Source organism: Pelophylax lessonae (assembly GCF_965119305.1).
Source record: "Pelophylax lessonae genome assembly, chromosome: 7".
NCBI lineage: Eukaryota > Metazoa > Chordata > Amphibia > Anura > Ranidae > Pelophylax > Pelophylax lessonae.
Genome location: NC_138774.1, coordinates 123,320,293 through 123,348,092, shown reverse-complemented (window position 1 = coordinate 123,348,092; position 27,800 = coordinate 123,320,293). Strand labels below are relative to the sequence as shown.

Genomic DNA, 27,800 nt, shown 5'->3' with positions numbered 1-27,800 from the left:
AACTTTTAAATGTAATGGTCTCGCATATAATGAAGACTATACGTTTACTAATAATGTTGCTTAAACTGAGCTCATTACCCACACCCTGTGTGTACATAATAGTTAAAGTATCTCATGACTGCTTGCTCTTGTCGGATTTTTTAAAAACATTTCAAACTTTTTTTTTTTTTTCATATGTATGTATTTAAGTTGAACATGTAAGTATTATTTTATTGTGTACATAAACAGCAGTATTAGACAACTACTTGACTTTTTCTGAGGTTTTTGTTGGATCTCAGATTCGTTTTTACAGTAATTTAGTTTTGCTCTGTACACCCTGTCCAATAGCCAGGGCTCTGTGTGCAGTAAGCCAGCACCATTCAGACAAATTGCTGAACTAAACCAAGTTCCATATTGTAACTTATGCTGATTTCAGTTAGGCAAAATTCTTTCTCCTGTTTTGTGCCTCTTGGCATCAAAAACAAGCTTCTAAAAGTACTGTATGCATTAGCTTAGTTTACAAGCGCCTTCTCTTTTCTGCTGCAGAAACACAAAAGGGACTATTTGTTTGGGTATTGCTGCAATGGGTAGTGGTCGTTTTAGTCAGGCTTTTATCAGTCTGGATGTGTCAAGCTAATTTATTTCTTCGTCTCATCCGTATGGCTGAATGCATTTAAATCCAGTTCATAGTTCAGATGAGAATGCTGATAAGCCATTAGTTGGTGTATAGGGAAATCCTCTATATATAGGCAACAGTTTTGCATTTCTTGTGCCTTTAGAAAGATGCAGTCTAATGTTCTAGTCAGACATTCAGGAACCCAACTTTTTCTATGTTTAGAAGTTCATAGTAACCTGGATGCTATGATATTACATGCATATTGTGGCAGGATACATTTTATTTCAGTCCTCAGGGACTCCCTACAGTGCAATTGTTTGCAGACACCCAATGTTTATTATATCAGCTCTCTGGTGTATGTACATAACCCTTAATCAGCATAGACTTCTATTTTAATGAGCATTTATTTATTGAAATATAAGGCATTTGCATATAAAACTTCAAACACACACAAATGAGGAATTTGGATTTATGGGTTGCAGACTTGAGATCCTCTCTCAGATTGTGCTTGAATAAGTATGTGGAAGGAGTGACTGGTCATGGGCACAGTAATTGTTCTTTATTGTTCCCCCTAGTCACTAAAATAGGGATTTACTGCAAATACTATTTATCGGTTGTTGCAAGCTTTCCATATCTCAATGTTCCAGCAGCGAAAGGGAGTAAGAAGGTGGCATTACCCCTGCTTTAGGGGCCTGTGCACATAGGCCTTTGTGTCAGGAATTTTGCATTTCCTTACATGTCTATAGAAGTGCAAGCCAAAAGGAGGGCACCTGCCAATGATCTTAGAAAAGTGTCTGGCATATTGATGCAGTTGTGAAAACCATGCCCAGCTCTTACACATTTGGGAGGTAATCCTGTCCCCCGGGTTCTAGTCTATAACGGTACCTTGTCACCAAATACTTTTGTCCCAAAATTCAGAGTTGTGTTTTTTGTTTCTTTACTAAATACTGTAAAAAAATGCTCTGTTTCCACTGCTGCAACAAAGAAATCCTCCATTGATATTTTGAAGTGTTACACTGGTCATACATTCTACAATCCTCTTTAAATCTACCTACAATTATGTAGTGCAAGGGACCTGCCTAACAAAATACAACTGAATGTATTGTTTAGGTTTGCCTTCATGTCATAGTTTTGGTGAAAATAAAGGAGATTGTGCAATTAGATTGTTTACGGTATGGCCAGTTACAGATTAAAGACGTTGATCTGCGATTGGTTTCTGCACACTTTTGCTTTTTGCACATTATTAGAGTCCATATGTTCCAGCTATGTGTGAAGAGCCACTACAGGTCAAAAGCATGTATAAAACATTTAAAAAGGAGTACATATTGAATCTTTTTTTATATATATATTTACAGCAATGTTTTGTGCAATTCCTTGCTCTGACATATCAATTGTAATATAAATGGTTTCTAGTAGATGAAATGTTTGGCAAAGAAAGAATAGTATAAACTTGAAGTTCCTCTTTATAGATTAAACCCCTCATCCGACTTGGCTTTGTAGAATTGTTCAGACAGAGCAGTGCCTTAGGTAATCCAGATTAACATGTATTTTTGTATGAACACTGTAACTCTAGCAATGACAATCTAACCCATAAAATGCTTCTATTTTGTGTGCAACTGTTACCTGTTCATTTCCTAGCTACAGCTACTATGTATATATATATATATGTTACCTGTTAAATAGACTTTACAAATGAAAACTAAATTCATGTCATAATAAACATATTGTTTAAGTATTGTAAGACCGCTTCCTTTACATTCAAACCAAACAGATGTTTGTTTTTTAAAGTTGAGTTTTTTTACATTTTGAATATTAAAGTAATGTTTTATTATATAATTTTCGCCATTAATGTCCCTTCGTTTGAAAATGATAGTGGCTTGGCTGTCATTGTGATCTTCTCACCTTTCTTGATGTATATACATGTACCTAGTGAGTCAGATGACAGTCAAATAACTAAACTTTTCAGGATATGATCAACAATGGCAGCTTCCATATTTATTTTAGAATACTGTTCGGAACTTGGTTTTGAACATAATGTACATATCAAGATTTGGCATCTTTACTTTGTTTTCCAGGAAGGGTATGCGGCAGTTCTGATCTCTGAGATGTACTTAAATAGGTTGCATCATAGCAAATATTTATGTATATGTATGGTTGATTGTCTACATTAGTTTTCATGAGCCTATGTCTTTCTTATAAGGTTGTGCACATGCTATGGGTTTCTTTGCAATTACATTTGTAGCATGTATGCTGTACGTTTACCTTATGTTAGGAAAAAATAGCCATGTGTGGTAACAGTGGTCTTATTACATATGTGTTCATGCAGTCTGAAATGCTATTTAGACTAGTGAAGACCTATTAGGGATTTGCTAGACATCCAGGACCACATGTAGTAATTTTGCATTATTTATTGGAGGTAGGCCAGTTGTTGTTTTTCTCTGGCTCATTTGGTGAACTCCAGCTACAATCGCGTCTGAATTTTACGCCCATCTTTTTAATTTCAATATTTCTTTATATATAGGGCACAAACATTACAAAAGGAATAGAGAAAAGGGACATTTGAGATATGGATTATGCATAGATGGTGTACATACAAAAGTCAAACATTTGGTATTTTTATGTCAGATGATACCATTTCTAGGTCTATAAGGTACATCTTTATATGTCCTTGAACAAACTTAGGATTTACAGTTGGGGGTTAGGGTGTAAGAGAACTATGTGCAACAGAGTTGTGTTCCAAAACATAACTACAGCACAAATCAATAGGTTTATGTTGAATTTCCATCTTTGTAAATGGCACATTTAATCAATAGAAAGCATTTTATACTAATCAATCCATACTTTCCACTGAGATTTAGCAGTTTGATATATCTGCCCTGAGAGGAGGCAAACAGCATCTCCTTATTAGCATGCGTGTGGGTTGTCTCATCACTTTGTGGATAGAAGTAGCTGTATGATCTTTCCAATGGCGTACTATAGCTAATCTTACGCTGCTTAGAATGAGTCGATTCCCACAGGTTAGCACTTTTTACGCCCATCTTTTTACTTTTAGTGATAGACAAGATTTGCTATGCATTCCATTGACCCATTCCTTTCCACACTTATCTTCAATTTATTAAGCTTCATTATTGAAAAAACTTCTCTGTTTCCTATAAAACAACACGACAACTTTTATTTTTTTTTAATCCAGATTTTATTATGTTGAATATTTTGCTCAATGCTACATTCAGTGACCTTTTTGTTTTTTTTTACATGTAACTATGCCTGGTCGCCATATTGGTAATTGAAAATCAAATATAGTTAGATACATTTCCTGTGTGAATTAGGCATTTTGCAGGAATAGCACAGCAATTGTTTAGTTTTCATCTTCCTCCATGCTAGTTCAAAAACTTAGTTATGTTGCCTTAGCGCAAGTTGACCTTAGTTTGTATCAAAACAAAGCCTTGAGATCTGTTCTTTTAAATTCCTACTCTGGAACTTCAGTGCCCACACTGCAAGGGGTTAACTGCTCGTTTCGGTCTAGGGGATGCGAAAAGCACTTTTTTTTTTTTTTTTTTATTACCTGATCCTCTGCACTTCAGCACTGGACTGTCCCTCAGTTTCCACATGTCCAGTGCGGGCCCTGAGCAGTCCTAATGTCAGAGAATTGTAGACTGCCGGAGAAGATGGACCAGTCTAGCAGTGCAGAGCAGCATATCGAGTAAAGAAACTGTTGTACTTTATCCTCTAGACATGTGCAGTTAACACTAGCAGCGCAGGTGAAACGCCACTGCAAGGAGGACTTTTTTCCTGGATTTCAGCTTTATATAAAACTTGAGCACATCACCATCTATTGGTAACACTAGGCAATGTTGCAATGCTTAAAGTAAACCTGCCAAGAAGCATGGAGGCTGCCATTGCTGAACTCTTTTGAAAGTGCTAGTACCCTAGCAGTCACAATAACCCCTTAAGCTTACAATTTTTGAATCACTTACCAAGAAAAGATGCAGATGAAAAATTCTCATTTTTCTGACTTGCTTGCTCTGCATTCTTGTTTCAGTCCAAAATCTACTGACCCAGCAAGATTTTATGTTTTTAAATGGCAGCTCCTATATTTCTGTGACCGGGATACTTTAAGACCTACCATTCATTTGCTTACATTTTTTTGGGGGGGCTTCAAACAGGCATTTGAATACAATTGTGTTTATAGTATGTATCAATGTAGTGTACACATAAACGTCTGAGCTTTTGCAATTATCTGGAAGTGTTCTTTGTGGATATATTGAGATAGAGGATTGTATATCTCAGTAAGAGTAAAAGCGTAACTGCACTTTTTCTTAAGCTGTGTAGCACACGGCAGGTAAGTAATGTTATGAGATTTGTTTAACAAAAAAAAAGCTGGTGCATGCTTGCTAAATATTTTTTTTTTCTTGTATAAGAAATATTCATCCTTTGTTTGCTAAAGTGGTGTTATAGATGCAGTCTACTCACAGCCGCTTATTAAATACAATGCAGCAACTCATTTTCAAACTGAAATTACTGTGCTAAAGCCACCTAAAAAGTCTGTTCTTACAAAACAAGTTGATCAGAAATGCATGGACTTCTAATAATACTCTTTATTTTTAGTATGCTTACATTTTGTAGTTTACAGAAGCGGTACATTACAAAATGCACCACTACCTCAAATGAGGTCTAGGCTTTAGGACCCACTCCTAGTTATGCACTGTCCCTTAGAGGCTCTTTTTTTTAGGACTGTTAAGGAATTTAGCTTAACAAAAATCCTTATGTATAAATGCCTACCGGGGGGGGGGGGCATTATGTCATGAACATGTTTAACCAATTATGTGCTCACATAAATTTAAGGAGGTCTGGAGGAAAACCAGGGGAAAAAAAGCTGCTTGTTTGTGCCTTACCTAACATGAAAAGTTGCATAATTTTCAGTTCAAATCTTATTAGTCATTTACAACTAGCTGCCATGTAGGGCAGCAAAAATGAAGTGCACACAATGAATATATTCTATTAAACTCTTATTTTTTTCCATGCAGTTAAGTCATGCATATATATATATATCATTCTGAAAGTAAAATCATGTTTACACATCTATTTTGGTTTAATCAAGTTGAATAGATACTAACTAACATGCAGAAGGATTTATTATATATTTTGATTTTTAGATCGTAATTAAATGCAGTTTGCAGTCTGGCATGCATTAAGCATAGCTGTTGAACAGTAATCATTCCACGGTAAATGTTACGGTGTAGATGTTCTGCTTTAAAGTTTCTTGGCACAGTCGGTGCAGTAAATCTGCTCGTTCTGGCGTACAAAACGTTTGTTTGCCAGGTTCAGAGAGCACTTCTTGCAGGTGAAACAGTATTCATGCCAACAATGGCCTTCATAATTCACAACGTTGGATCCTTTTCCAAACCCTGTAGGGAAAAGAGTTTATTAACAAAATTAAACTTTAGTTACCCAGGAACACTTTTAGGAGAAAGAGTCTTCGTGCTAACTCTAATTTTGGAAAAATGGTGAAATAAAAGATAGTATTCATATTCTTTGAGGTCCCCTTCACACCTTTGTGGTGTATTTACATTGCAGCACCAGAATGGGCCCCCAATACACCTAAAACCAGATTAGCACTATTTTATCACTACACCGGTTCACATCTGGGGTTTGGGGTGCCATTCAAAATGAATAGTACTTCATGCTAATTGCGCTATCCTTTATTTTGTTTGTTTTCAATAAATATATATGGAGATAGTCTTTAACTATACAATGCAAGCATTACGTTGAGGGGTTTGGTTTCATTTCCTCATCAGTAGAAGATTGGGTTGTGAAGTATGATATAAAATTGACAATGATAAAGGGTAGGTCCTTTTTTTTTTGTGTGTGTGTGTGTGTGTGTGTGTGTGTGCAGATATGTAGTCACAAAGGAATGTGGGAGACCTGAGTTTTTTTTTTCTTGATCTAGTAAAATTTACTTTTGCTGGAAATAACATGATACAGTATGTACACATGTATGCAGCCCCCAAAGCAAACAAAAATTGTATTTAGAGCATCTTTCCTACATTGATTTGATGTAGTTGCTGCAACAAACCTTGTAATAACATAACAGAATCTACATTTAGTTTTAAAAACGAATGTAGTGTCATCTTTTCTGCTGTAAAAGTAAAATAGTTTGGCTGCAGATTCCCTGCTCTGCTGCTCATTTGATGTGACTGTTCCTCCCTCTGCCTGTTGTGATTCAGAAGTCTTATTGAAACTGAAGGCAATTAATTTAAAGTGTAACTCCACACTTTTGTGGGGGAAAAAAACATCCCCTCTCCCTCACCCCAGGTGATCTATGTGCATTGCAAGGATTTTAACAAACTTTGTTGCAGATTCCTTCCTTTTGTTATTCTGAAGAAATCCCTGTGTGTTTGTATCCATGTATGAAAGTGAGTCTAATAGGAGTGGTTTCATAATTATAAATCAGCTGTGCACCTGCAGGGTTCTAATGAGGAAAGCTGCTGGGCCCTGCATCCCTTTTTAGACGTGATTTTCTATTGGACGTAGGAAGTGTAAGAGGACACGTGGCCACAGAAGGAGAACCTGTTTAAGCTGTGCAGGGTTTTTTCACTGTCAGGGCGGGTAAGACTGTGACACTCTCTTCCACAATTGGTGGTGTCAGTGGGCGATTGATATTTTTAAAAGACTCTTCGGACGTGCATCTTAACCAATTTAGAACCGCTCGCCGCGTATTTATGTAGCTACTTTGACGTTAAATACCAGGGTTATGGCAGCAGCTAGCTGCCATAACCCCCCAGTATTTTTCTACACGGCGGTCCTCTTTCAAATTAAAGTGGTCCCAATGGTGGATTCGCTGCAGGATCACTTTTACATGCAGCAGAAGAGGGGCCCACCCCCCTCCCGCTGCTTCCTGGTCCTTTCCCCTGCTTACCTGAGCCGTCGGTAGCTGGGAAAATGATCCGGTCCTTTTGTGTCCCAGGCATGAAGTGGAGGCAAGATGGCCCCCACTCAACTCAATTGCCTTGGAGGACCAAAGCGATATCATACGTCACTTTCCCCCAATGACCTTAAAGGGAGGGCCCATTTTTTTTTCTTGCTGAAAAAAAGTGACTCTTCTTTGCTTTTAAGGCCTCATGCACACTGGCCATTAAAAAAAAGCCAGTAATTTGTAGTGAGTGTTTTGCAGCATTTTTTGGCATTGGCGTTTTGCAGCATTTTTTGGCATTGGCGTTTTGCAGCATTTTTTGGCATTGGCGTTTTGCAGCATTTTTTGGCATTGGCGTTTTGCAGCATTTTTTGGCATTGGCGTTTTGCAGCATTTTTTGGCATTGGCGTTTTGCAGCATTTTTTAGCATTGGCGTTTTGCAGCATTTTTTGGCATTGGCGTTTTGCAGCATTTTTTGGCATTGGCGTTTTGCAGCATTTTTTGGCATTGGCGTTTTGCAGCATTTTTTGGCATTGGCGTTTTGCAGCATTTTTTGGCATTGGCGTTTTGCAGCATTTTTTGGCATTGGCGTTTTGCAGCATTTTTTGGCATTGGCGTTTTGCAGCATTTTTTGGCATTGGCGTTTTTAGCTAAAAATCACCACTCTAGTTTAGTAACTCCCACTTTCCCATAATGTAATGCCTGCCAGAATTGCATCGCATGGGTGTTCACACCTATGCGAAAAAGATTTAGATGCGGGGGGAAAAAAAGGCTCCTACAACATTTCGGTGCAAATGTGGACTCTTTATTCCCCGCATTAAAATCTCATTGCATGGGTGTACACCCCTATGCAATGTGATTCTGTCAAGCTCACTGCATTTTGCAATCTGTTTGGGGGGATGTTCATGGAACAATAAGCCCCCGTTCACATCGGGCAGATTTGACATGCCAAATCGGAGCCTATTGTCGGCAACGTCACTGTCCGAATTGGTGCAACCCTGACTTTGTCAATCCGCACCGATTCCCAAAAGTAGTTTCTTCACTACTTTTGGTGACTTTGGGGCGATTTCAATAGACATCTGTGCATGAACCTGTACAGATGTCTGTCAAATCGCCCCCGAAGCTGCACTGACTTGCAAGTTTGAAATTGTGCGCATTCAGCTGAATGATTTCAAACCCGCCCTCAGTGTAAACCGTTGCCGGCAATAGGCTCCAATTTGACATGCAAATCACATGAGCTGTTCAGCATGCACCAGTGTGAACCCAGGCTATGTTTCATGAACGAAACCTCGAAACAGAACCCAGGCTTAAAAAAAAAGCAATGGGCAAAAAACGTCAAAGAATGCCAGTTGCAGTGTTTTTTTGGCGTTGAGCAGCATTTATCGGCGTTGGAGCGTTTTTACAGCTGAAAAACGACGCTCAAAACCCACTAGTTTTCGTTTTGTTTTTTTTTTTTTACAGCCAGAGACTCCCCCTGCCAAAAGCTGCTGATAACAGCCTATGTATGCATGGACACCAAGGATAACATGCTGGGGAGTTTTCTGGCTGTAGAAAAAAAAAATTGACACCAAAAACAGCTGCTATAAAAATGTCCAGTGTGGATGAGGCCAAAGTGTAGATGTGAGATCTGAGGTGTTTTTGACGCCAGATCTCACATTAAAGCGGACCCTGTCCTCCTTATTTCTATTACAAGGGATGTTTACATTCTTTCTAATATGAATAATCAAGTTTTTTTGAGTGATCAAAAAAATATTTTTCTTTTTTGTTTAGCTACACACACCACTTCGTATCTTCATTTGAAAGATGGGTTTTGCTGCTTTTCCTAGGAGTAGGACACTAGATGGAAAAGGGTTAACAAAGCTTAACTACACCTATAGGGCAGTCCCAGGTGCTATACTCCCACTTCCTGCTCTAAGATCCCCGTTTTTTTTTTCTGTCTAGTCAGGAGTAAGGACCTAGCTCCTTGCTGGGATCTCTGGTGCTGGTATGTATATATATTTAAACTGAACTTTTTTTCCTTTTTGTTTTCTCTTCTACAGTAAAGTTTTGTTCCTGTGAGAACTACAATCAACTGCCAGACTGGGTGATGCACTGGATACCCTAGATCAGGGATTCTCAAACTATGGCCCTACAGCTGTTGCAGAACTACACATCCCATGAGGCCTTTTTTAAACTCTGACATTCACATACATGTCTAGGCATAATGGGAATTGTAGTTCCTGAACAACTGGAGGGCCGTAGTTTGAGAATCCCTGCCCTAGATCCTTATGGTTGTCCCAGTCTGGCCAGCGAGTGCGTGCAGGCCTTAGCTCCGCACTAGGTCAGCCGTCACGTCCCACTGGAGGGACTGACTTGGGAGTGGAACACCTCGTGAGGACGCAGCACCCCCTGTTCTGAAATTGGGAGGTGACCTGCCCAGAGTGACTCTTGCCCAGTTCCACAGGTATGGTGAGTAGTGCTTCCCCCCCCTCTGCCAATTTGGGGTGGATGTGGGGCCCTCCCAGGGTCGATGGGTCTCTAAGGTGCCCTTCCAGCCCATGGTTCCCCCCCCCCCCTTCACTAGCGGGGTTCCACCTGCCTCGGCTCCCCTCTGTGCTTCCTTGGGATGCCTAAAGTGATTTATTCCTCCTTCATGGGGAAGCGGTCACCTTGGTGAGGTGAGCTGTAACTGAAAGGGGGATAGGATCACACTGTGTGGCCAGAGTACTCTGATAGTGAGGATGATTCCTCTTCCACCACTTCTGTGCAAGAAAAAGCGCTTGTAGAGGCATTGATTGTATCAGTGTGGGAAACTTTAAAAAAAAAATGATGGATGCTTCGTCGGCCGTACCGGTGCAATTTGGCACCTGCAGGCCATTCAGAGTGACTAAGGTGTTCTCCTTTCCTGCCTGTTAATCAAGATTGTTGCCTGCCAGTGGGGGTCCTCAAAACACATGGCTGGGATACCTAAGCGTTTCGCCAGGAGGTATCCTATAGAAATTGACAGTGCCACCTGCAGTGGTTTCTAGGCTTATTCTTCTTATTACTGGTAAAGGGAGGCTCTGTCAATTAAGGACCCTGCAGCTAGGAAGGCTGAATTCTGAGGCCAGTGTTTTCCATAACCTTGACAGGATTTGAGAGAGTCAACACCCTCATGAAATGGCGGAGCTGGTGGATCAGCTAATACAGGGGTTGCATTATATTTGTGATACCTCCCTCGATGCACCCCCGTTAGCCTGCAGGGTGTTGGTGTCAGCGGTGACCTTGCGCCGCATGATCTGGTTGAAATGAAAATGCGGACCAGGCCTCCAAAAAGTCTTTTTTGGGGGTTCGCTTGTACGGAGCCTCTATTAGGGAGATCATAAATGGTTTAATGGGGGGCAAGAACACCCCATTTCCGCAGGTAAACAAAAATAGCCTCGCCGCAAACGTGGCCCTGTCTTTTCAGCTCACAAGCGGCCCTTTTGTCCTGCAGGGTTGTGGAACAAGGGTTCTAAATCCTCCTGCCCCTTCACAGGGGGTTCCAAGAGACCCTGGGGTGGTAAGTCAAAGTTGGGCTTCTCTGGTCTCATGGATAAGCTCTTCTCTGCCTGATAGAACGCCCTCACCCGTGCAAGGGGTTGGGGGATGTCCTAATTTCTTTCTGGATCCATGGACCTCGTTCATCCAAGACAAATGGGGTACTCGAGTTGATTCGGTCCAGTTAGAAGATCAAGTTTCATTCCTTGCCCCCGGCAAGGTTCTTCCCTTCCAATCTGCGTCTATCCTCGGATCAGCTTCAAGGCCTTCTGGGAGCAGTTCCAGATTTCAGCCTTGGTGATTTTTTCCCAAAAACCGTTGGCCACAAATTCCTTGGTTCACACCTTTGTGCAGGAAGTTCGCCATCTGGCCCCGCTGGTACGTTCCCTGGTGCCTCTGTGAGATTTTAATCTGATACTGTCAGTTCTTCAAAGACCGCCTTTTGAAAACATTTGTGAAATTACTCTGCTTACCTTAACACAGAAAGTGGCTATCACTTCTGCATGCAGGGTCTCTGAGCTGGCTGCGTTGTCTTGTCGGTCGCCCTACCTGGTGGTTCACAGGGACAAAGTGGTGCTTCATCCCTGTAGGTCGTTTTGGGGTTCCCACTTCTATGAGGTTGTGTTGCCTTTGTTATGTCCTAAAAAAAAAAAAGCACCCAAAAGAGGTTGCTTTGCATTCTTTGGATGTGGTCCGGGTCATCAGGGTGTACTTAATGGCGACTATTCAGAACGGATTCCTTGTTTATTCTTACGGATAGTCCTCGTAAGGGGGCAAGCTGCATCTGCTGCGACCATTACCACATGGATCAGGCAAACGGTGGTGCAGGCCTAATCAATTAAGGGCCAGGTTCCTCCTTTCCCTGTTAAAGCGGAGTTCCAGCCATTTCACTCACCTGTCCAACGGTCCAGCGATGCGGCCGCCCGAAGCCTCGATCCTCTCCCTCGGCATCACTGCTGTGGGCACCCGGCTGTGACAGTTTGCGGCTTCACAGCCGGGTACCCAGTGCGCATGCGCAAGTCGCGCTGTGCGTCTTGATTGGCCGGCAAGACCTCTGACATGTCCCAGAAGATTGCAGGGAGGGAGGGGGGAGAGGAGAACTTCTGCTCAGGGCGCTGCGGCGCTCCGAGTGGAGGTGGGAGCGGGTACCTGTCAAAACTAGGTACCCGCTCCCCCCCCAAAAAAATGACATGCCAAATGTGGCATGTCAGGGGGTTAGAATACCTAAAGCGGAAGTTCCACTTTTGGGTGGAACTCCGTTTTAAGGAGCATTCCATGAGGGTGCTTGGTGCTCCTGGGCCTTGCGTCAGTGGTCCAGGTTTGCAAAGCGACCACCTTGACGTCTGTACACACACATTCACCGAGGTCTACAAGGTGGATATTTTTGCATCTGCAGATGCTGCCTTTGGCTGCAAAGTTTTGCAGGCTGCTGTGGCAGAGACTCCTGCCTCTTGCAGGTTTTTTTTTTTCTGGTAGGTGAGCTCCATCCAGTTCCTGGTTGGCTAAGTTTTTGGGGGATATTTTGTTTATTGCTGTGTTTTTGTTTTTTTTTCCCCATCCCTCATGCTGATACTGCTTTGGGACATCCCATCTGTCAAATAAAGATATGAAGCGGTAACCGGTCCATCAATGAACGAAAGAGAAAACTGGATTTTTGTCTTACACAGCACCCACCCCCTATGTGGAGTTTGGGTCAGGTATTCTTCTGACACTGCTTGTTACAAAACTGAGATCCTAGAGCAGGAAGTGGGAGTGTATTATATACCACCTGGGATTGCCTTATAGGCATATAGTTAAGCCTTGTTAACCCTTTTCTGCCTAGTGTCCTACTCCTAGAAAGCGCAGCATAACCCATCTGTCAAATGAAGATATGTTGTGTCCATTGATGAACCCCAGAGAAAAGGATTTTACAGTAAGACAAAAATCCAGTTTTTAAAGGGACAGTGTAAAAATAAAAAGTGAAAAAAAAAATGTAAAGTGCCTCTGAGCTCACATGCAGAAGCGAATGCATACTCAAGTCGCGCCCACATATGTAAACTGTTCTCAAACCACACGTGTTGCCACGATCGTTCGAGCAAAAGCAATAATTCTAGCTTTAGAATTGTAACTCTAAACTGGTAACCTGTAGAAGTTTTTAAAGCATCACCTATGGAGATTTTAAAGTACCAATGTTTGTCGCCATTCCACGAGTGTGCACAATTTTGAAGCATGATATGTTTGGTATCAATTTACTCGGCATAATTTTCTCTTTCACGTTAGAGAAAAAAAAAAAACTTACGGTTTTCTTATTTATTCAAAAAAGTGTATTTTTTTTTCCACAAAAATTGTGTTTACACCATATTTGCGCAGCGGTCTTGCAAAGTATTGCAACAATCTCCATTTTATTCTCTAGGGTCTCTGCTTAAAAAAAAAAAAATTGGATTTTTTTTATGTCCTAAGCCTAAACATCCTAAAGAAATTGCTTTACTTCCTTGGATGTAGTCAGGGCAATTCAGGTGTACCTGGCGGTGACTGAACCTATTTGGAAATCTGATTCTTTGTTCTTACAGATGGAAATGGTCGCAGCAGATGCGGCCTGCCCTTTACGAGGTCCAAGTGGAGCAGATTCCTCCTTTCCCTGTTAAAGCACATTCTACGAGAGCGTTTGGTGCCTCCGTCATCAAGGGTTCAGGTGTGCAAGGTGGCTACGTGGTAATCTATACACAGTCACAAAGTTTTAGAAGGTGGATGTACTGGCATCTTCAGATGCTGCAGTTGCAGAGGCTTCTGCTTTTTGAGGGTGTCATTTTTTTTTTCCTGGTGGTGAGCTTCAGTTCTTACTAGTTGAGCTCCTGTTTTTATCTGGTTGGCTATGTTTAAGCCTTGTTGGGAATTCTACGTATTGCTGTGGTTTTCCCACCCCTCATATTGATACTTCTTGGTCTAGAAGACATGGAGCTGTGTATCTGTCAGTGAATGAAAGAGAACTGGATTTTTGTCTTACCGTAAAATCCTTTTCTCTAAGGTTCTGATGGACGAGGATTGGAACACAATATCTTGATTCCAACTAATTACCAAGACAACCTTAGGAACAGGGTCGCAACACCACTTTACTCGGTGCTTCATAGGGACAATGTGACCGACAGGATAACACAGCCAACTCCGACACCTTACATGCCGAAGTAATATTGACTAAGAAGACAACCTTCTGCTACAGAGTGAGCAGAGGCAGCTCTCAAATATTTTCAAAAAGGGAGGCTTTTGAAGCACTGACGGTGCTAAATTGAGGTTCCACGAAGGCACCAGGCATCTCAAGATGGTGAACTCCGGTGCACAAAAGTGTGAACCAAGGACTTTGCCGCCAATGGCTATTAAAAAAAATATGGCCAAAGCGGAAATCTGGCCTTTGATAGTGCCCAGAGCCAAACGTTGATCTACACCTAGTTGTAGAAACTCCGACAGGCGAGAGACACAGAAAAGGAATGGGGAGAAACCCCCCCCCCCGAGACTCGCACTAAGTAATGTACGCCTTCCAAACTCAAACCTTCCTGGAGGTAGATTGCCTAGCCTTCAACAGTGAAGGAATCACCGACTCCAACAGCCCCTCTGTCTTTCAATGGAAGATTGGTCCCTGAGATGTCTGCTACTAGCTATAAGACCTGCGCCTCAAGACTGCCAGTCTGGGTCCACCAGAACGACTGGAATCCCTTCTACCTCGATTCTGTGTAGCAGTCTTGACAGAAGTTGTATTGGAGGAAAGGTATAAATCAGCTGATACTGATCCCGGGGGGGGGGGGGGTTACCAGGGCATCTGCCAGAGGATCCCCAAGACCTTGACACAAACCTCTGCCCCTTCCTATTGAGACGAGTCCAGCAGGTCTACATAGGGGGTCCCCCAAAGCACAGTTGATAAAACTGTTCCGGCTGAAGTGACCATTCTCCTGAATCAAATGTCTGCCGACTGAGATAGTCCGCTTGCCAATTCTCTACCCCCAGAATGTGCACAGCAGAGGGGCGGAACATATAGTTCTGCCCACCTCAAGATACCAGCCACTTCCCGGGCTGCCAGGGCACTCTTCGTGCCCCCTTAGTTGCCCAATTTGTATCCTCACAAGGCATCCTGCAGATGATCCGTCTATTGAAACAGACAAGGTCTGATCGCCTGAATTTTCAGGATGTTGAGCGGCAGCCTGGACTCCTTTCGAGTCTGGACAGACTGGCATCCATGGTGAACACAGTCTAATACAGGGAAAGAAAGGCTTTTCCTAGCTGAAGGGCCGTGGAGCGGTGCCACCCTAAGCAGAGAGACTCCCCTCGAACCCCGACTCAACAGGATCAAATTGTCCAAAGACAACTAATCCTTTTTCCATTTGTTCAGAATCTCCCTTTGCAGAGGTCTGGTATGAAACTCTGCAAGCGGAACGGCCTTGAAGGTAAAAACCATCAGACCCAGCACTTGCATGCAAGTCCTTAGCAGCATCCGATGGTTGGACAACAGGAGCCGAACCACATGCTGTAGATTCAGATGTTTCGCTGAGTCCAGCGTCAGACCAAAGTCATCCAGCTTGGTGGATGAAGTCAGTGCCGATTTCAGAAAATTTAGTGTCCATCCATACTCCTGTAGCGTTCGCACAGTATTGTCAGGTCGGCTTCTAGAGCCAAGGAAGACTACACACGCAAACAGATTGTCCAGGTAACCCAGTACCGCGATCCCCTTCTGCTGTCGCAAGGCCAGAACTGGGGCCAAAACCTTTGTGAACATTCGAGAAGCTGAGGCGAGACCAAAAGGTAACGCCATGAATTGAGAGTGCTCCTTGCCCACAGCCAAACAAAGAAAACTCTGATGCCCAACAAGTGTTGGAATATGAAGGTAAGCGTCCTTGAGATCGATCGAAGCCAAAAGATCCCCTTGATGAAAGAAAGCTATTACCGTGCAGATGTACTTCATCCGGAAGTTCTGAACCTGCACAAAGTGGTTCAGAGCCTTGAGATCCAAGATCAGACGAACCTTGCCTTCTTTCCTGGGAGCTGTAAACAGATTTGAATAAAATCCTTGAAAACTTTCCAACTCGAACTGGCACAATAACCGTTTGTGCCAACAGGTCCCCTGCACTGCCCTGTAGCCATTCGTGAGACAGGCATAAAGTTGGATGGAAAGGACCTTGCCGGAGGCTAGGACCGAAACTCGATCTTGTAACCGAACCAAATCAACTCGTGGATCCATCTGTCCTGAATGAGCAAGGTCAACGAATCCGGAAAAAGGCAAAGACGTCCCCCCCACCCCAGATGTGAGTGAGGGCACCCCTGCAGACTGGTGAAGGCTTGTCTGCAGAACCAGAAGTGCCCACTTTGGACTTACCATTCCAGGGTCTCTTGGAGCCTCCCTCAAAGTTACGGGTGGATCTCAAACCCTTTTCCTGTGAGCCAGATGGACGAAAGGGCCACGTTTACAATGAGGTTCCTTGCCCCTAGCTACCTGCACAAAGTTATGTAATCTTGCCTCCCGTAAGACCCTTAATAATCTCCATAGAGGCCCCGAACAACGAACGCCTAGGGGGTAGCACCTTTTTTAGAAGCCTGGTCAGCCAACCAGTACTTTATCCATATCATGTGGCAAAGAATCACCACCGTCAGAGATATCCTGCCGGCCAAGGGGGCCGCATCCAAAGATGCATCACAAATGGGCTGTAACCCCTGGATCAACTGATGATCCACCAGCTCAGGAGGGTGTTGACTCTCCTCCAGATCATGGCGTAAAATCTTTGCCCATTCTGTTAAGGTCTGGTGATAGCAAACACTGGTCTCAAAATTGAATCAGCCACAGTGAAAATGTAACGGACCAGAGCCTCAGCTCTCTTGTCCATGGGATCCTTAAAGAATAGAGAATCCTCCACCGGCAACAGTGTGGCCTTATTTAGTCTGGAAACCTGAGAGTCCCCCAACGGTGGACGTGTCCGTTTCTTCAGAAGAGACTCCTCAAAGGGATATTCATCTCCTGGAGTATTCCAACCATGCTTTTCGGGGAATCCCACTGACTAGTGACAATCTCATCAAAATAGGCAGGAAAGGGGAACACCTTAGTCACCTTGGAAGATTTGAGGGTGCCAACTTGCACCAGCGTCGCCGACTCTGCATCCGCTCAGTCTTCCAGCTTTAAAGTTTCTCGGACTGACAATTAGGGCCTCCACCAGCGCTTTTTTATGGGCAGCTGCGGAAGTAAACTCATCCTCACTATTAGAGCACTCAGCGTGCGTGGACACAGACCCAATGGGCTGACTCCTATCCGCAGTGGCCAAATCGACCTCGGATTCTGAGAAGGCAGAGGATACAGGTGAAGACGGGGGGCGCTTTGTACTAGGCCTCCTTTTGCAGGGGTCATATCTACTTTGGATACAAGTGACTGCAGGGCTGCTGTCATGGCCACCAGGGCAAACTGAGACCCAGAGGGGTCCCGCAGCTTCCAGGAGTGGGGCAGGTGGTGATACATGCTCCAGAGGCTCTATTGCCAACAAGGGGTAAAGCAGATCCGCACAAACGAGAATTTTTTTTTTTTTGCAAAAAACGGGGGGCCCCACTGGAGCACCACATGAATCCACACACCCACGGCGCTGTATATAGCAGAGGAAGGATCGTATACCCTCAGACTCACACACTACTCTCAGCACCAGGCGGGCGCTACTCCAGCAGTCCACAGCATCATCTTGGAATGAGAGTGCTGTGGCCTGAGGTACGCTGCGACTCTGATTGTGACTGCTGTCACGACCAGGGCTATGCAACCTCGCGAGGTGTTTTTCTCGCCGGCCAGCCCCCGTCCAGTAGGGCTATGATGCGGCCAACCTAGTGCAGAGCTATTAGTTGGGCCACGCTTGCAGGCCAGACTGGGAAGATCATAAGGATCTAGGATATCCAGTGCGTTGCCCAGTCTGGCTGTTTATTATCTTTGTTCCTGTGTGAAATGCAATCAAGAAAAAGTAAAAAATTCCATTTAAAAAAAGAAAAATGCCAGGACCGAAGATCCCAGCACAGAGCCAGGTCCTTACTCCTGACTAGGCAGAAAAAACTGAAGTCCTATAGCAGGAAGTGATGTTATACCCTCTGGGACTGCCTCAGGGGTGTAACCAATAAGGTTTCTGCCTAGTCCTACTGGCTAGAGAGAGCAGTATAAAGCAATGGTCTAGAAGACATGGAGCTGTGTCCGTCAGAACCCCCCAAACATTATCTATATTTTTTTCTCCTTCGTTCACCAAGTAATTTTCTAGCAAAAAATACTGATTTTTAACTTGTAAACAACAAGTGTCAGAAATAGGCCTGGTCCATTAGTGGTAAAAAAAAAAACACAATCTACAAAGATATGGGAAATGATAATCGTGACACACACCTACACAGGTTGAACTGGCAAGAAAGGGAGAAGGCGCCTCTAAGTGCAGCATGTACTAGCTTTATTGGCACACGGAGAATAAAAAAAACTTTCAGGATAAACGAATAATCAGGCATGTAACATCACCACTCAGGTCCATTCCTGACCCTGTGGCTCCGTCTTCCTCGGCCGTCCAGCAGCAAGGGGAGGTGATGGATTGGGGAGCCCAGCCTCGGACAGAAGTATTGTCCCTGGCTGGGCTCCCAGGGCTCCCCCACCTCCCGGACAGCTGAAGAAGACAGAGCCACAAGGTCAGGAATGTACCCCGAGCGATGTGGTTTCATGCCTGGTTATTTGTTTATCCTGTAGGTTTTTTTATTCTCGGTGTGCCAATAAAGGTTGTGCATGCTGCACTTAAGGCAAGAAAGGGAGAAGGCGCCTCTATCAGTTGGAGTCGCTTCTACTTTCCAGAGGAGCTTCCCCAGTGTCAGCGTGGCACCCTCTGCATGACCATGGAAGCCCATCAACAACCCCCCCCCCCCCTTCTCTTTCACCACTGAGGGTTGATCTCCCTAACAGAAGCACCCTAGGTTGAACTGGATGCACTATTGTCTTTTACAAACTACTATGCAACTGTCTCTTTTTAGAGCAAGCGCATCTGTACAATGTAAAAATAATCCAAGCCACTGAATCACTTTTAGTGCTGGTTCACACAAATGCGATGTGAGACATTCAATGTGATTCACACCGCACTGCTATGCAAATCACACACGATGCAAATTCAGCCATATAGATTGCATGGATGAATTTGCATAGCATTCGGACCAAAGTTGCGCAGGACCCTTTTTTTTTGGTCTGCACCAGAATCAAATCACAGTGGATTTGCAGGGTGCCCGCATTGCACCAATGTGAACCGGCACTTAAAAGTAGCAGAAGGGGGCTCCCATCCGATCCGGGAGCCCAACAGGTATGTGACTAAGTCGGTGGCATCAGCTTCCCCAGCTACAGGGGGAGGAAATGATGTTCCTCCCACGGCATCATGTCAAAAACTGGAAACAAGAAGGATTTAATCAATTTTGGTTTGTTGTAAACAAACTGTTATTGGCTTGTGAAAGTGTCTGATCAAATACTTTGGAGGCCAGAGAAGAGATATAGAGTCTAATAGACCCCAGAGCTCTCCAAAAAGAGGACTGGTCATGGCCCATGCTATAACAAGGTCTACCCATCCTTTTGACAGCAATAAAGTTGACCAAAAAAAATAAAAAGGTACAGTGCAAAAAAAAAAAAAAGTTTAAGCACTCTAGCGCAAATGCAATTGCACACATAAAGGTATCACTGCAAATATCAGTGAGAGCAATAATTCTAGTACCAGGCCTCCTGTGTAACCTGTAAAGGATTTTAAAATGTTACCCATGGATAATTTACTGTACCGTATTTAGTTGCCATTCCACAGCCGTGCACAATTTTAAAGCGTGACATGTTTGAAATCTATTTACTTGGTGAACAACTTTTTTTATGTGGTGACAACAAATGATAGCCTCGCAGGCAAAGGAGTGTTCTTTTCTCACAGTTCAAGGAACCTGGTCCCCAACATTCTGGAACTCACAGCAATAAAACGAGCTGTGGTGCTGGACGCTCCTGCTTCAGGGAAATTCGGTCAGGATGTAACTAAACTACAACAGTGGCTTATATTATCCATCAAGGGTGTACCAAGACTTGGGCAGCTTTAAACAAAGCCTTGTACACACTACAGCAGGTTGAACGGAAAAAAATAACTGACAGCTCAGGTCGGAGCCGCTATACTAATAATCCGATGTTAGTACAGCGATCCGCCCTGCTGTGCCATTGTGTTTTGACAGGGGGACAGAGCACCTCCTGGGAGCCAAGTCAGCAGAACATTTTCGGTTATGACCCTTAGAAGCCAACCGAGCCAGCTGCCATACACACAGACCGAATGCCAGCCAGTTTCTATTGAACCAGCCAATGCAGCCCGACATTCGGCCGGTATGTACTAGGCTTTAAGTCTGATTCTCTCCTGGGGGCAGAAAACCATTGTCCAATCTCTGCTGTTCACATTCTGGGAGTGGACAATTGGCCTACTGAAAGCTCTGGAATAAAAACCCTGGCCTCCCTAAAGAGGCTAGACCTGATGTTTCAAGGCCTCCGCTCCTCAGGAACTGGCTTTAATGGCATGGCTCTTGAAACCCAGGTCTTGAAGGATGAGGGTTATCTCTGACTCTGTCTCAGCTACCTAAGTGCAAGAAAAGTCACTTAGTATAACATTTACTACCATAGCTGGAAATCATTTTTTGTCTGGTCAGGAACGTGATCAGGACTTAAGCAGTATTTGTCCTTAAGTACTGTTAAATGGCAGGTTTCAGACTTATTCATTCTATTTCATAAATCTTTGGCTTCCCTTGGTAGAGCCTTTATTCAAGGTGTCTCATAGATAAACCCTATTACAGCATCCTATGGCTCTCTCCTAGAAGGACCTTTCTTCTTTATAAAGATAAAGTGGAGCATGACCATCCTTTCTTATCCAAGGCAATCTCGGCCCTGTGCCCTGCTCTAAAGCACCGCAAAGAAATTGCTGGACATGGTTAGAGCTGTCAGTGTCTGCCAGCTACAGCCTCTATCTGAAAAAGAGATTCTCTCTTTTTGCATTGCCAACAGGATCTCCTAAGAGACAAACTGTTAATACATTCACAATTGATAGGTGGATAAGATAACCAATGCTCTCAAAGATCATCTAGCCTTCAGTACCTTTATTTGCTCACGCCATCAGAACTGTTGGGGGTTTGTTAGGCTTTCTTACATTACACATCTATTGCCCAGCTTTGCAAGGTCATTATCTGGTTTGTGGTTCATACTTTCTCAAGTTTTTACCAGTTTACTTCTAGGCTTCTGTGGATGCAGCCTTAAGCCACGAGGTTGTTTCAACTGCAGTCCGAGTTGGGTCTTTCACATGTGTTTGTTTGTTGGGCCTGTTGGCACTGTTCTTTGACTTGTTGTCCACCCCATCTAGTTCATTGCTTTGGATGCCCCGGGTGAATATCTAGCCTGTGTCCTGTACTGTATGATTAAGATGATAGGAATTTTGACTTCCCTGTAAATTCCATATCTTGGGAGTACAGGAGAGGCCACCCAGGCCTCCAATTCTGTTACTGTACGCCAGCTAAAGAACACAGGACTCAGGAAGTGGGGTGGGGGTTAAAAACTAGGGGGGCATACCCACCAAAACTTTTTCCAATGTCCAATCACCTGAAGGTAGCAGCATAGAACCCAGGGTCTATGACAGAGGTCTCTAAACAAAGGGACAGTTTTCTGTCCTTCAGACTTTACAGGGGCCGGACTGAGGCTAACATAAGTACAAAATGTCCCAGCATCAGTGGGATTAAACAATCCCCCATCATTGGTGTCAGTGAGAGGAACTGTGCCCCATTGTTTGTGTCATTGGGAGGAATCATGCCCCATCATTGGTGTTCAAGAATGAAATGGTGCCCCAGGGGCCAGATAAAAGCAAGCAAAGGGCCACATCTGACCCCTGAACAGCAGTTTAGAGACCACTGGTCTAAGATAGAGATGGGTTCAGGTGTATTCTGAATCCTAGTCCCAATCCACCAGGAAGCTGACGCTGCATACTGCTAATCCCAGGTATTAAGACATTTCCCGGTCTGTGCAGCTGCGGACCAGGAAATACCTCACTGCCTGTGATTAGCAGTGTCGGCTTCCTAGCAGGATTGGGCAGATGGGTTGGGACTAGGATACCAAACACCTGAGCCCATCTCTAGTCTGACTATCTAGCCTGTGCCCTGTACTGTGTACCCATGGAATTTGCAGGCAAGTCAAAATGTCTATTTTTTTTTCTATGTAGTCTCAAGCTAATCAGATATCACAGCTCCAGAAACTACAGGTGCATCTAAAAAAAAAATAGAATTTCAGTAATTCAATTTAAAAAGTGAAACTCATATTTAAAGCATTTTTCTTTTAATTTTGAGGACTATGGCTTACAGCTAGTGAAAACCCAATATTCAGTATCTCAGAAAATTAGATTACTAAAAAATATATATATATATATATTATTACCGAATCCTGAAAAATATGTCCATGTACAGTATATTATGCACTAAATACTTGGTTGGGGCTCCTTTTGCATGAATTACTGCATCAATGCCGCGTGGCATGGAGACACTCAGCCTGTTGTGCTGCTGATGTGTTATAGAAGCCCAGCTTTCTTTGATAGTGGCTTTCAGCTCATCTGCATTGTTAAATCTGGTGTCTCTCATCCTCCTCTTGACAATACCCCACAGATTCTCTATGGGGTTTAGGTCAGCTGAGTTTGCTGGCCAATCAAGCACAGTGATACCATGACCATTAAACCAGGTATTGGTACTTTGGCAGTGTGGGCAGGTGCCACCTCCTGCTGGAAAATCAAATCAGCATCTTCATAAAGATGGTCACCAGAGGGAAGCATAAAGTGCTCTAGATTTCCCTGGTAGAGGACGGCTTGACTTTGGACTTGATAAAACACAGTGGACCACCAGCAGAAGGCATGGCTCCCCAAATCATCACTGAATGTGGAAACTTCACACTGGACCTCACGCAACTTGGATTCTGTGCCTCTCCACTCTTCCTCCAGACTCTGGGACCTTGATTTCCAAATGAAATGCAAAATTTTCCACAGTCTGTGATGATTTGGGAAGCCATGGACATACTTTTTGGTAAGCCAACTTTTCTGTTTTAAAAATCCTTTTTTTATTGACCTTATGTAACATTCTGATTTTATGAGATATTGGATTATGTGTTTTCACTAGCTGTAAGCCATAATCATCAAAATTAAAAGAAATGCTTTAAATATCACTGTGTGTAACGCATCTATAAAACATTTTTTAGGAGTTTCACTTTTTAAAATGAATTACCGAAATAAATTCACTTTTTGATGATTTTCTCATTTACTTATACAAGAAATTAGTAGGACCAGGCAGTATCCTTTTTTAAAAAGTGAATATAATTTTATACCAGAGATGCAAAGTACTTTTTAAATTTATATTCAATATCCACCAATTCCATAAAATGTCTACTAAGCTCATACCCTAACCCTACAAGTTTTACTGTCTCATTCCTATAAATAACAAAACTTTCAAAAATAAAAACATTAATATGTATACCTGTGATTGGGTTGTTACATCCAGAACACTTCTTCGCTACAAAGGTCTTGTAGCAGTCCACACAATAGTATTGATCCTCAACAGCAGTGAAGCGCTGGCCAGCTAACTTCTTATGGCAGGTTTCACACACAAAGCAGTCGCCGTGCCAAGGCTGGTCCTGATATGTTATCCCTCCAGTAGTGATTGGCTGCAGAACATGTTAACACATTGTCACAAAATCAAAGTTTCCTATACATATTTCTTTACATTAGGTGTTGTACTAATTTAAGGTTGGTTCCCCTTTAACAGTCCATAGCAGATTTACTACTACAGGGTGGCTGTTCTAGTCAGAATTCTATAGACATATATATATATATATATATATATACACACACACACACACACACACACACACACACACATGATTCTGCACTTCCTGGTGGGAGACATGCTGCTTCTGCAGTGATTTGTCACAGCAGAAGCCAATCAGTGAGTGCCAACCACTGATCGTCGGAACGGGGGGGGGGGGGGTGTCAGTGTCATAAATGCAGTGACTGTGCATATTTTTAGCACTGATCACTGTGTTTGTGTCACTAGTTCCCCACTAAGTGTCAATCGGTGTACGATTGCCTGCCACAATATTGCAGTCCCTCTATAATTTGCTGATCGCTGCCATTACTAGTATAGAAAATAAAAATCCAGTATGGATATGCACACAATATTTTTTGTAAATGCTATCACTTTTGTGTAAACCAATCAATATATGCTTATTGGGATGTTATCAGAATACATATTGGCCTAAATTTATGAAGAATATTGCAGAAATGAAAAAAAAAATGTTTTCCAAAATGATCTATGGGATTTCAGTATTGTGTAGTTTGATTACTTGTTCCAGGACAGTGACTGAAAGCAAGATTGCTTTATCTGTACACCAGTGTTAATTTCGTCGACTAAAACCGACTAAAACGTTTTCGTCGACTAACACAATTCAGGTGACTAAAATACGACTAAAACTAAAATGGCATTTTAGTCTTAAGACTAAAATACGACTAAAACTAAAATGGCATTTTAGTCAAAAGACTATAACTAAAACTAAATCAAAATTTGCTGCCAAAAATTAACACTGGTGCATGCTCAAAGCATAAATAATAACATATTAGATTTTTCACTCCAGGACCAGCAGTAGTATATAATGAGTTTGGAAATTGTAGAGAAATGCTTAAATAATGCATTACAAATTACAATTGAACTACACCCATTTGATTATAGATGACTAAAATGAGTTTTAGTCGACTAAAATGTAGGGCGTTTTAGTCGACTAAAATATACTGGAGTTTTAGTCAACTAAATACGACTAAAACTAAAACACTTGCAGAAGACTAAAATGGGACTAAAACTAAAATGCCATTTTAGTCCTAAGACTAAGACTAAAACTAAATTGAAATTTGCTGCCAAAATTAACACTGCTGTACACATTTCCAGGTTAGTAACTTGGAATATATCAATAATACTGGTACTGCATGACAGCCAGGGACATAGTATGACAGGTCAGCAATGCCAACCTCTATAATTTTTTTTATTTTGCAAGATGTACTTGATTCCAACAGATTTATGTGTATACACTACTTTTAGTTCAGAAACTGTCATCCCACACTGATGCAGCATCACTGGACCAACCAATGATGTCCCATGCTCCTCCATACCCAGAAATATTTTGTCCACTTCTGGCAGCTGACCAGAATGGTAGGAGAGCCAAGGAAAAGTATGTGTTGTTGGGAAGGAGGGTATTAAAATAAACATGTTGTTCTGTATGGCATGAGCAAAGCAGGGATCTAGTTTAAGGCATTTATCCCCCCCCCCCCCCCCCCATAACGTGTAGAGCAGTATTAGTGATACATCTGATACAAGGACTTTAGATGGTTGCTTTGAATACTTACATTCTTGCACTTTACACAATTTTTTGCAAATTTTTGTTCATGACAGGTAACACAGAAGATATCTGCTCCCTTTGGGAAGAAGCTGCCAGCCCCTATGGACTGCTTGCAGTTGCTGCATGTAAAGCATTCCTCGTGCCAGGCACTACCCTTGTACTCAACATTGCGGCCACCTAGGAAAGTAACAGAAAACTCAGTTTAATGGACGGTTGTTGGAGGTAAACTATACTTTTTTATTTTTTGTGACAGAACTTTTTTTTTATGTCACAAATAATCTGTGAAGGCTGATGGCATTTTGCTCACATACTTGACCCCAAAGACATGATATAGGCAACCCCTCTCCATCTAAATTTTATTTTATTGTAGATACTAGCAGGCTAAACCACCAAATAATGGCTTTTTATATTTATTGGGCTCTGGTGCCAATTGTTTTTTTATTTGCAGGTTTGCCCACCCGCCATCAAGAGGTCCTACTAGTATGCAGATAAAAATCCTTCCTTTTCTGATGGGTTTGATAAGCCGTGTGTGAGCCCCTAGGACAGAAATCTACTGGACTTTGATCAGGCTTTGGGGCAGGGAATCCTCTGATTAGTTTTATAGAAGGTAGGGCAGTTTGAACAGGCAGCCATCCCCGTTCTAAGGAAGTGTTAGGTTTCTGTAGCCTGGACTATGAACTTTTCAGCTGGGCTCTGGCTGGTAAACAGACACTGATTCATCTTCATTGGAGCTGAGAAAAATGTACACCAGTCTACAGCAAAAGAGAAGTTATAATGTGTAAGTGCAGGTCAGCAGCTGAAGAATCAAAGCTTTATTAATTAATCATAAAAAGGGTCTGATCACCAGTCAGGTCTTTACCGCTGTCTAGTGGATTCCCCATGCTTAGGCACTTATTCAGTGAATGCTCAGATGAATAGGGTGCATTGAGCTCCCCCACAGGAGTATAAACTCTGCCTTTTACCAAAAATGGGTACATTTTGAGTGGAGCGGTTTTTAAAAACAGCTGGTGGCCTAAAGACATGTGATTCTCTGGTGTATTTAAAAAACAAAATTACTTAAGCATAAATCATGCCATTTTAATGTGTGTTTTCTTTTAAAAAGTTCTAAGAAATCAGAGAAAGCACTGTGTACCTGGTTGGATTTGCTTGTGGCATCCACTGCAGCGCAGGGCATCCTCTCTGTTGGTGCATTTAGGGCACTGAATTTTATTATCTTTGAAAACAAACTGCTCGTTGGCCAGAGGATGGTAACACTTGTGGCAGCGAAAGCAGGTGTCATGCCAATACCGACTCTTGTAATGGAGCTCCTAAATATCAACAAGTACTCATCAAAATGCATATTAAAAAGGGAGCTTCCTGAGTTTACACACAACAAACAGTAGATATGGCAGCCAATAGTATACATTTGGTGATCAAATCTTTGCCACCTGACAGCAGTGCAACAGTTACAGGTGCAGCACAGTAAGTGAGAATATCATCAAAAAGTGAATTTCACTAATTCAATTCAAAAAGTGTTACTCATATTTTTATATAGATGCTTTTTACACACACACACTGATATTTCAAGCATTTCTTTCTTCTAATTTTGATGATTATGTCTTACAGCTAGTGAAAACCCAAAATTCAGTATCTCAGAAAATTTGAATATTACATAAGATCAATTAAAGGATGTTTAATACAGAAATGTTGGCTTACTGAAAAGTATCTCTGTGTTGTACATTATAGTATGCACTCAATACTTGGTCGGGGGTCCTTTTGCTTGAGTTTCTGCATCAATGCCACGTGGCATGGAGGTGATCAGCCTGTAGCTCTGTTAAGGTGTTATGGAAACCAAGGTTTCTTTGATAGCGGCCTTCAGCTCTTCTGCATTGTTGGGTCTGGTGTCTCATCTTCCATCTTGACAATACCCCACAGATTCTCCATGGGGTTTAGGGTCAGGCGAGTTTGTTGGCCAATCAAGTGCCGAGATACCATGATCATTAAACCAGGTATTGGTACGTTTGACAATTCAGTCAAACTAAATGCCACCATCAAAAGCAACTCACGCTTCCATACCACCTCAGCAGTGCCAGAGGCTGATCGCCTCCATGCCACATCACATTGATGCAGCCCCGACCAAGTATTGAGTGCATACTATACTGTACATGGACATACTTTTCAGTAAGCCAATATTTCCGTATTAAAAACACTTTTTTTTCTTTATTGTTCTTATGTAATCTAATTTTCTGAGATACTGAATCATGGGGTTTCACTAGCTGTAATCATCAAAATTTAAAGAAAGTCATACTTGAAATAGCTTCACTTTTTTAATTGAATTACTGAAATAAATTAACTTTTTGATGTTCTAATTTTATGAGATGCACCTGTAAATGGTTAAGTGTTTT

The 27,800-nt window shown here is 42.5% G+C and overlaps 1 protein-coding gene across 2 annotated transcripts in view; it reads right to left on the bottom strand.

The window, feature by feature from the left end:
* Window positions 1-5,773: 5,773 nt before the first annotated feature.
* Window positions 5,774-27,800, bottom strand: part of FHL1 (four and a half LIM domains 1) — a 160,762-nt gene continuing 138,735 nt past the window's right edge. For both annotated transcript variants that reach the window (XM_082264546.1, XM_082264545.1), the window contains exons 3-6: window positions 26,549-26,723; window positions 25,424-25,593; window positions 23,508-23,694; window positions 5,774-6,000 (exon numbers count right to left, since the gene is read on the bottom strand). In XM_082264546.1, coding sequence (XP_082120672.1) covers window positions 5,846-6,000; window positions 23,508-23,694; window positions 25,424-25,593; window positions 26,549-26,723 — 687 coding nt within the window. In that variant the 3' untranslated portion in view covers window positions 5,774-5,845. The remainder of the gene's footprint in view (window positions 6,001-23,507; window positions 23,695-25,423; window positions 25,594-26,548; window positions 26,724-27,800) is intronic.